Source organism: Erigeron canadensis, chromosome 9, assembly GCF_010389155.1.
Source record: "Erigeron canadensis isolate Cc75 chromosome 9, C_canadensis_v1, whole genome shotgun sequence".
Classification (NCBI taxonomy): Eukaryota; Viridiplantae; Streptophyta; class Magnoliopsida; order Asterales; family Asteraceae; genus Erigeron; species Erigeron canadensis.
This window is the reverse complement of record NC_057769.1, coordinates 3,062,913-3,074,275: the sequence shown is the minus strand read 5'-3', so window position 1 is coordinate 3,074,275 and position 11,363 is coordinate 3,062,913. Positions and strand designations below refer to the sequence as shown.

The window sequence follows — 11,363 nt, the reverse complement described above, 5'->3', positions numbered from 1 at the left end:
AAATGTTAAAATTAATAAATAAAGAAGGAAGATGATATATAAATAGTTATTTTAAAGTTTAAATTACTTAAAAGGAAAGAGATAGTTTACTTTATATAAATAAGTATAGATATATTTCAATTTAATCATTATTGTTAAAATAGAAATAAAAACAAAAATACGATCCAATCGATTAAAATAACGTAAAACCAACGGAAAGGCGTGACTCCCATCATTTCATTTCATTTTATACATATTCTATACATAATTATAAAATGAAATAAAATATAAAAAAAGCAGTCATACTTTCCCACAAAACCCAAAAGATTTATTGTATCGGCGATTCGCCGGTGAAAACAAGGAGAGAAACCCGCCGGTGATACCGCCCTTCGATCATCCATATACACACACTTATCTCTCTCTCTCTCTCTCTCTCTCTATATATATATATATATATTGTATATACACACACACTCTGAAGCCCCTTTACGGCACGTTTCCTTTCACATTCCAATCTAGGGTTTATCAACACACACACACAATTTTCATTTCATTCCACAACACACACACATAGTGTACTTTGATATTGTCGGCGACAGTGGTGGCGGTGGTCGGAATCATGACAGAACCGCCGCTAGTAGCAGATGTCAAGGAAAATAAAAATAAATTTATAAAGGGTACTTTTGCTGTTGTTGGAATTATGTCTACCCTTGTCATTTATGGTGTTTTACAGGTATATCTATATATGTATATGTATATATTTCTATCTTTTTTCTAGTTTAATTATATGGGGTGTACAAGGTTTTTGTGGGTTTTGATTATCTGTTATAAAGTTTGATGCTTTTGTCGAAATGAAGCGCATTATCGAATATATTGGGATATAGTTTTAGTTGTGTAAAGATGTAATATTAAATGATGAAAATGTTTGATTGTATTTTAATTTGCAGGAGAAGATTATGAAAGTTCCGTACGGTTCAGATCATGAATTCTTCAAACATTCGTTGTTTCTTGTTTTTTGTAACCGAATTACCACATCGGCAGTATCTGCAGTTTTTTTGTTGGTGAGTAATGATTGTTTCTTTGGGATTTAGTTTGATGTTTAAAGTTATAGTAGAGCGATAACAATGTCTTTTAGCGTTTGGCAAAGTATGATCATTTAAGAGGCTAATGCAAATAATTGATTGGAAAGGATATTATAGTGAAAGAATTACAAGATATTGAGTGGAGAGAAAATGTTTAGTTTAAAGTTGGTTAAAAGTAGGTGTGCAATGATGAGCTTTGCGGCAAATAACATAAAGTGTTTGTGTTAACAATAAATACCAATTAGCATAGCATCTTATGAAAAAACGGTATAGCTCGTTTTAGGTTTGATTATACTTTAATTTTTTATTGTATTGCAGACGAGTAAAAAGACGTTGGACCCTGTTGCTCCAATTTACAAGTATGCTGTTGTATCAATATCTAACATACTAACTACAACATGTCAATACGAGGTTCAATTTTCATTGCACTGTAATTTCTAATTTGATGATTTTATGATAAAAATCTTACGTTGCTTGTATAATCTTCAATTGAGATGCATATTGACATTCTTGTCGTATTTATGCTTTCAGGCTCTTAAATACGTTAGCTTTCCTGTTCAGACCTTAGCCAAGTGTGCCAAAATGATACCAGTAATGGTAAGTTTGAAAGTACTAAATATGAATTACTAAGTGGTGAAAACTGCTTCACTGAAAGTAGTCTTTAATTATTTTATAGGTTGTCGGGATGTGAAGTTTATCTGATTATTGTAATTTGAAGTCATATTAGTCAGTTTCGAGTGTTTATGTAGATATGACTATGATTTCACTTGCTGATTATCTATGATCAAAATGGTAAGAGGGTGTCTATCTATCTGAGCTATAATCAGCTGATTCCCTGATTTTGAATCCCCAAGTCAAAATGGTTAGCTACAAAATGCACATCAAACACCCTTTAGTTGTGTAGCGTCTAACGTTTTAAAGCAATGCAGTATACATTCAGGTTAATGCGTTTACATGGCATTGTTATTTTAGATAATTTCTATTACCGAAATGAATTATGATAATGTTGTGCAGATTTGGGGAACCCTAATCATGCAAAAGAAGTACAAAGGGCCAGACTATTTTTTGGCTGTACTAGTTACCCTTGGTTGCTCATTATTTATTCTGTTTCCGGTAAATACTACACTTTGCCGATCTGCAACCAATGAATATACACTTTTTCCATTTTGAGAAGTCAAGAAAACGAGTAACAAATTTCTTTGCTTTCTGACTGTAGGGTGCAAGTGAGATAAGTCCCTACCGCAACGGAAGGGAAAATACAGTGTGGGGTGTCTCCTTGATGGCTGGCTATCTGGGGTATTTGACACAATCTTGACTTATATATTCATGTCACAAAACATAAGATGAAACCAAGTATTTTATTTAATGTTTGAAAACAATGCTTAGGTGTTTGAATATAACATTCTAAAGGAATTGTTGTAACTTTAAGAATTAGGATTGTAATAAATGAATCAGTTTCTTAGCTAGAGATAGCAAGCTAGGTAATTCCAGATATAGTTCTATAGTTAGATTTCCAAGTGCTTATTGCAACTTTAAGCTTTAGATTCATGATTAGATATTCAGTTTTATGAATTATTATTTAAGTATCTTCATCATTATGTCAAATCGACAATAATAAGTTCTGTGATTGCTACTATGTAGTTATCCAAATTTACTTATTTTGAGTTCTGACTTTTGACCCTTGAATATCAGACAGTTATAAACGTATTATGTTTACCTGAACACGTAAAACTGGTTGTTTTGACTTCATATATGACTATTTACTTTTAACGACGTCCAAACGCCGCAAACACCTTCTAAGTACATGAAGGTGAAAGGGAAAATGTAATTTGTGAGTTTTTATTGCTTTAATATGGCAAGTGTTAACTAGATGAAATGTTGAATGGATAATATATAACATATATAGAAGTTGTCATTGTAGATAATTAATCGTTGTGAGGATTTGGTTTATCATATGTATAACATATTAGCCTTACATTTTGTGATAATGTTAGCCTTTAGGATGGACTGTGCCAGCTATAGTTAATTGCTCATGATTGCTCTCTCAGGTTTGATGGCTTTACTAGCACGTTTCAAGATAAGTTGTTTAAAGGATATGATATGGAAATTTACAATCAGATTTTCTACACTACTCTTTGTTCATGCCTACTCAGCTTGACTGGTAAAGTGTCTCTAGTTTGAATTTTAGTATTCCATCATGCAAATTCAATAAATATATTCAATTCTTTTTGTTTTTGGTAGGCCTAATGATGCAGGGTAATCTTCTCATGGCAATAGATTTTGTTACTCGCCACAAGGACTGTTTCTTTGATATTGCATTGCTTTCAACGGTAAGTCATATATATATATATATATAGTCTTTGGTATTGCCCTATGGTGTTCATTTACTCATTGCATCTTATTTTTAGTCTTCATTTTACAACCAATCATTGTCGTTTTAGTGTTGAGTATTTGGATTTGAGAGGGCCCAAGATTATGATTTAATGTTTTATGAATGAGAAGCAGGCTAGGCTTTTTTGTAAAATTACATACTTATAACCAAAACACTAGTGAAATCTGAAATGATTATTAAATTATTTAGAAACTTAAAAAGCCACATTACGCTGACCAGTGTCGGTCGGCTTCGGCATTTTCTTGCCAATCAGCGTCACTTATTTTTTTAATTTTTTTTTTTTTTTATAATTCGTAGCAACTTTCAGAGACTTATCACTTACTTGTCATGTGATTACCATTTACCAGGCAGTATTTTGTAATTATTTTAATAGATTAACTTATAAAAACTGTGTATAAAAAAAGTTTGAAAGAAAGTATTTTCCTTTATTATAATCACATTGTATAACATAATAATCGCCACATACTTTTTTTTGTGATTGTGATTTATCATTATCCTACTATATTTTGTGATTATCTCCGATAATTTGAAACTTGTAATTTATAAGTGAATGAATACAATTTGTAAATGAATCATTACAATTTATAAATGAATATAATTATAACTTATAAGTGAAATAATTACAAAAAATTCTTTTTATCTAAAAGTTATGTGTGAAAACTTCCAAATTGATTTTGAAAAAACATGTGGCTTGGGCATTCAAAAATTATATTTATAGGTGTCCGTTGTCCAGCAACGATAACCTGGGTAGAATTGACTATTGAGATGTGGGGATTTCTGATGTGGCGTCCGGCGACGATATCCGATGCTTTAAACAGCAAATGTGTACCAAATTTGAACTTCAACAGAACTAGGTTTCAATGTCAAATGTTGATGCGTACATTTTCTAATCTATCTTATCTGTATGAGTGCAGGTGGCAACAGCCAGTCAATTCTTCATATCTTACACAATCCGCACATTCGGGGCTCTTACATTTGCCACCATAATGACAACTAGACAGGTAAAAGAAACTTTTGATAAAATCCTCTTATATCATTGAAATCTTTTTTATGTCTTCCTAAAATCTTCAATTTTAATTTTGTAGTTAGTGAGTATTCTACTGTCGTGCGTTTGGTTTGGTCATCCACTTAGTGTGGAACAATGCGTTGGAGCCGTAAGTATCTATTTACACTCTATCTGCCAATCGCCAATCCATTTACTTGATTTTAAAAATTAACATGAATTTGGCAATTTTTGCTGCCTCAAGTTTACATCCTTTATGGCTTTATGTATGTTTAATAAACTCATAAACCACCCCAAATACCATTATGCAGATCATTGTCTTCGGATCCCTTTATGCAAGGGGTTTCTTGAAAAGAAGACCCGAGAAATCTTTACCTTCAATACACAAGTCAGATGAAGAAGCAGCTGTGCCGTTGAAGGCAATTGCATGATACAAAGTGGTTTCCTCTTAGGATTTAGTAAACGATTTTGGATACACTTATAGAATCAACCACCCTTTTCTGTTGTTGCAAATACTTGCAAACCAAAGACTACATATGTAGGAGCAGCCTCTGATCATCTACAACTTTTGGTTTTTTTGTTCTGTTTGAGTTCTTCATTATTTATATACGTTTTAACTTAATGTTCCAAGGTAGATAAATGAATATGTCGGTGATTATCTTTAACTGTATTTATTGAATGGTCAAAACCTTAGTGCGAAATTAGTTATATTGATATTGACAAAGTTGAAGAAAATATAAGTTGTATCTTAAAACCGTCTGCATCGAGGTTCTTTGTAGGATATTGACTAGGCTGTACGGACTGGACCATTGAGGTCTCAAAAATGTATTTTTTTTGCTAAAACGTAAAGTTGAAATGCTAAAATCAAATCCTCTTTCTGTTGCTTGTCATACCTGATAAGCACTCTGCCAGCAACAATGGCTCGGAGTACATTAGGTCATTAGTACTTGAAGAGCTCCCTAAAGCCACCAAACTTCCACGTACATATGCCATAATGATTCGGTCGCTCCTCCATGGTATGTGTTGGGCTTTGTTATCAATATTAAACCCGCGGTGAGTGAAATCATGACACCGAGACCAAAACAGGGGTCTTACCAAGCATACTAGCTGTTCCCATGAATATAGGCATGTAAAGGGACCCAATGCTAGAATTTATTGTCTAATCATTGCGTTTGTAGAACTTCAATACCACACAAATCATATGTATACTTTAAAAAAAGAATTATGTTATTTCTATTTTCATTTTACTCCTTTGTCCATTATAAAATAGCTAAATTCCAACACCTTTATGATAGAAGCTGATACAATAAGGGGCTGCTTGAAAAGATGTTTTAAGAGGTAAGGAATGATAATAATAATCTTTAAAAGTGATTCGTTTAGTATAATGTGATCAATCATTATAGAGTATGAGGTAATGAAGCATTCCCCACCAATTTGGAGGTTATAAGAATGATTATGCGGCATGATTGTTACCGTCAACTTTTTTCGTATGTAATCCGCTATTACCCCCCCCCCCCCCCCCCCCCCCCCCTTTTTTTTGGCTTTCATTCACTTATATTGAATGTGTCATCTGTTGCTCTAACCAATAGTCCAATACTCCAATATTATTTCATGCATAAATAATTAAATATTGTTTTTTTTTGTTAGAACAATATGCTAAGAGCTGAGTATGTTAGTGATCGTCTTAAATCAAAAATATGGCGTCCAGAAAGTACGTCCATGATATTGGATTGTCCATCTTTGATTAACTTCCTCTTTTAGTGAAACAATTTATAAGTAAAACAATTGAAAGCACTGATCACTATGATCTAGAGTTGATATCATCCGTTAGGAGTTTGACGTGGATTTAGTCTAAACAAACATATCTCTAAATACGATCTTTTGCTCATATTAGTATAATGGTGAAAGAACCGGCTATTTTTGCTACTATGGCAACAATGAAATTCCTCATGCACGAGCTCTATCCATCAAATGATAAAATAACCTGAAATACTGTTCCCTATATAAATTATAAGGCAAAAAACCAACTTCCCTAAGGGATGCAATTGCAAGACCTTTATTCCCACCAAATGTTATTCCGTGGTGGGAAGAGTTTTCGAAACGTAGGACTATTGTTATTTTGTGTTTTTCAGGCTTTCCTTCTATGCAATATGGATAGAGTGAACTTTTGCTAATAAAACATAATTACTATATATGCTATATTAAGAGGATGATTATGAATAGTGTCGTGTCCTTTAACTTTTTTTTGCCACTTGTCACTACTCTTCGCTAGACATAGATAATCATTGGGTCGAAAACGACCGAGTATAATTTCTTCATAAATGTTTAAGACCTACAATAATATTTATATGCAATAAACAATGAATAGTTCTCATGCCACACAATTTGTGATAGGTAGCACTATTGGAAGCAGCCATGTGGCATTTTACTCGCATGGTGTTTTGTCATATTGCGTCACATTTTGTCTTTTTTTCCTCCTTATGTTTGTGTTTCTTAAACACTTTTTTTCCTTTTGGTTTCTTAATATTTATCTTGAATCGATATTTGTCTTCTTGGTTTGTTAAATCTTTTTTTTTTCCTTTTCGATTTTGTTACCCTTCGTTTTAGTTTTTTTTTTCTTGTGATCTTGGTTTGTTAAATCTTTTTTTTTCCTTTTTGATTTATTGCGCTCCGTTTTGCTTTAATACTTTTAATATATTTATTATATTCTTGTGTTTTTTACAATTTTTTCCTAATTGGATTCTTGGTATTCATGTTATATTCTTGTTAAGCATGCCCATGATAATAGTTTTTTCCTTTAATTTTTCTGATCAAGTCAAATCGTGCCCGATATAATCCTTTCCGGTATGACCAAAATGAGCCTTTTGATGTTTACGTGAGCCGGATGTCCAGACCAGGACAATGGAGAGACGATGCTGTGATTCAGACTCTTTGTAATGTGGTGCGTTTTACCCCCTTATTGATACATTTTTATTAAACTTTTAGCGAAATATATGTTTTCTAACATGTACACTTCTTAACAGTGTCGTGTAAGGATAGTTAATTTGAACTCAAGTTTTAATTTTGTAATTGCAAAATTCGTTCCTCTTGGTACTTTCTCCGAGGTGATTGCATGCAATATTTAGAATTTGTAATTATAATAATGAATTGATGATATCTTTACTTTTTAAAAAAAATTTATACCTGTATTTTTAACAGTATTTAGTATGATAGAAATAGCCGTCACTCCAAGTTCAGTGAAACAAAAGACGCATCCCCACTTCCAAGCTTTTTTTTGCCAAACATATTCTGTTTACCAATTTTGTAACTGAAAAATGGTCAGACTGCGTAGAGAAACCGAGTGTTCTTAGAGCACAATTGCCATCTCCCAAACTCTATCAAACCCGAATTCTTCCATCCTATACGAAAGGTAAAAAACAAAGTGAACACAGATTTAGAAAGAAAAAAATAAGTATGGAAATTTAAAAAAATTGGATCTTTTTTCAACTCTCCAATCCTACGTACCTTTTATCATGTCTTTTGTATTCGCCCATAGGAAACCATGAACAAGACGCACATGGGCCAAAAGGCGCTCACGTATCTAAAAAGCATACACACCATTTATTATAGTATAAACCAACAAATGTAACATAAACATTAATATTAGAAGCGAAAGAAACAAAAAATATGATGTACATCCATAACTCCATTAATGTTGATAAAATATGGAGAAAGTATGACCGTTATCAAATCCAGTAGCTGTTGTGTGAGTAAAGCAGATTAATCAACAAGACCGCCTCCATAATGAAATAGAGTGTGGATGCCAGTTGGTCCAGAGCTCGCGTATAAGTACAAGAGAAAAACAGTTTATTTAAAAAACTATGTATTCCTTAAAAAAATACATAGAACTTTTCTAAATGTTGATTACTCATTTTGGAAGGAACGTTAACTGAATGTGGCGAAAACTCTCTTAAGACCACAATCTCGTCACCCTTTTGTAGCACACGATACATAATTTGAAACTAAAAAAGTTCAAAATCTCACAAAAAATTTGAAGTTGCATATAATAAAGAAAATTTCAAAAGAAATACTAGATGGCACACTGCGAAGACATATCGAATTAGAATCGCAATGATTGTTCAGCATAACGTTATAATACTAGTCAAGATCAAGACTTGAACAGCTAAACATTGGAGCATACAACCACTTATGTTTAAGGATCTAAAACAAGATTGAAATAAAAATCTTATTATGCACCAATGTTCAGGGTTTAGGTCTTGATCTTGATAAGTTTTGTAACGATTTGTTGAACGGTCGTTGTGATTCTAACTCAAACTGTCTTCTCGCACCATGCCATCTGGTATTTCTAATGAAATTTTCATTATTATATGCAACTTTAAAAATTTTGTAGCTTTTGAACTTTTCCAATTTCAAATTACGTATCGTGCGTTGCAAACAGATGACGAGATTGTCGTCTTAAGAGAGTTTTTGCCATATCTGGTTAATGTTCCTTCCGGAATGAGTATTAATCTTTTAGAAAGTTCTATGCATCTTTTTTAGGAACACATAGTATTTTAAATAAACTGTTTTTCTCTTATCTTTCCGCATGAGCTCTAGACCAGCTAGCATCCACGCTCTATTTCATTATACATGCGGTCTTGTTGATTATTCGGTTCTACTCACATAGAAGCTACTAGATTTGATAACGGTCATACTTTCTTCACAGTTTATCAACATTAATGGAGTTGTAGATGTACATCATATTTTTTGTTTCTTTCGCTTCTGATATTAATGTTTATGTTACATTTGTTTTGCTTATAGTATGATATATGGTGTGTATGCTTTTTAGATATGTGAGCGCCTTTTGGCCCATGTGCTACTTGTTGATGGTTTTCCTATGGACGAATACAAAAGACATTATAAAAGGTACATAGGGGTTGGAGAGTTGAAAAGAGATCTAATTTTTTAAAATCTCCATACTTATCATTTTCTTTCTAAATTTGTGTTCATTTCGTTTTTTACTTTTATCCGGGATGGTTCGGGTTTGATAGAGTTTGGGCGATGGCAGTTGTGCTCTAAGAACACTCGGTTTCTTTACACAGTCTAACCATCTTCCAGTTAGAAAAATGGCATATGTTTGCAAAAAAACTTAGAGCCAGGATGCAATTTTGTTTTACAAACCTTGAATGGCTTTTTAGAGCTTTTTGGGGATTCTTTTCACAATCTCAAATTCAAACATGGTTACTTTTTAAGAAAGATGATGTTTGTAAAAGCGTGGGGGTTAAAGCTTCTTATGACCTTGTTAAAAATGTCCATGATAATAGTTTTTCCTTTATTTTTTCAAATCAAGTCAAAGCGTGCTTGATATAATCCTTTCCGGTATGACCAGATTCAGCCTTTTGATGTTTACGTGAGCCGAATGTCTATACCATGACAGTGGGGAAACGATGTGTTATTCAGGCTCTTTGTGATGTGGTGCGTTTTACGCCTTTATTGATATAATTATATTGACTTTTTTGGCAAAATATATGTTTTTTTAACATGTACACTGTTTAATAGTGTCATACAAGGATAGTCGATGTGAACTCAAGTATCAATTTTGTAGTCGAAGAATTCGTTCATCATCTCAGTACTTTTTCATAGGTGATTGCATTTAATATTTAGAATTTATAATTACAATAATGAATTGATGATATATTTACCTTTCAAAACTAATTTATACCTGTTTTTTTAACAGAATTTAATATGGTAGAAATAGCCACCACTCTGACGCCCATGTTGCAAAACATGTAAATTATTTGTTTGTCTATGGGTTTGGGTCTAAGTTTTGGGCTGGCTTAAATTATTAACATACCTAAATTTGTTGCAGCTTTGTAAGAGAAGCTGTTCAAGCTTAGTTGTCACTGTGATTGATTTTTGAAATAACTTTATATCGCACCTATAATAGGATTCACTATGAGTGACTTCAGTATGGGATGGTACTTGAAACTTTATGTTGCTATCTTCTACTTAATTTGAGCCCTTTTTTCTTGCTTTAATAGGATCTAAAAGTTAGTTGTGTGCCTTTGCAACTTTTTTATTTATATGCATGTGGTTGGATTGATAACTGATTTTCATGGATAACCCATAAACATAAACAAAATCAAATTAGATTTTTTATTAGAAGATTGTGAAGGGAAAGGAAAAGATTGTGGGTTTTTTATTAAGATTTTTCATAGATAATCTTTTTTTCTTGCTTTAATAGGTTATGTTATTGATTTTTTTTAAGGGAAAGGAAAATATTGTGACGGATTTTAAAAACCTTTGTATTCTTGAGTTTTAATTAAGAGAAGAAGATAAAAGAAAACAAATGAAATGAAATGAAAGGAGAATTCAATAGATTTTGTTAAGATTTTTTTCCTACCATTTTTTAGATAATTTGGAAGGAAGGAAAATCCATTCCTTCTCTTCCATTCACCTCTCTTTTTTTTTCTTTCCTTTCCTTTATAAAAATAACTCGAGAACACAGGCTTACATCGCCCCCTATAATATAAATCATTATGATTACTATTGAGATGTTTTGCCTATTTTGACTTTCAGAATATAATATATAAGCAATTTTTTATAGGGATTATGGCACGTGAATGTAACCACCTATGCCCGAATAATTATGTAATGTAACCACCTAAAAAAATGGATATGTAATGGAAGAACCTTCATTATTCTGGTTATGCCATGTAACGCACCGGATAACACCCGTTTTTGTTACCGGTTAGACCACGTGCATGTCACGTGTGTATTAAAAATATATAAAACGGATAAAAAAAACAGAATTTCATACTCTTCATTCTCTCTCTTTCTTCCCTCTTCTTTTTCCTTCTTTTTTTTTCCCTCGATTTTTTTCCCCCGATGGCTTCATCATCATCCTCCACAACATCAACAAATCAGG

General features: G+C 32.5%; 1 protein-coding gene across 1 annotated transcript; it reads left to right on the top strand.

Annotated features, from left to right (window-relative positions):
* The first annotated feature begins 245 nt into the window (after positions 1–245).
* LOC122582020 (UDP-galactose/UDP-glucose transporter 5-like) lies at positions 246–5,126 on the top strand. Its single transcript, XM_043754365.1, has 11 exons — positions 246–712; positions 927–1,040; positions 1,380–1,472; positions 1,593–1,658; positions 2,076–2,174; positions 2,278–2,357; positions 3,110–3,222; positions 3,303–3,391; positions 4,368–4,454; positions 4,539–4,607; positions 4,768–5,126. The coding sequence occupies exons 1-11, from the start codon at positions 599–601 to the stop codon at positions 4,885–4,887; spliced, it is 1,044 nt and encodes a 347-aa protein (XP_043610300.1). The 5' UTR covers positions 246–598; the 3' UTR covers positions 4,888–5,126.
* Positions 5,127–11,363: the final 6,237 nt, after the last annotated feature.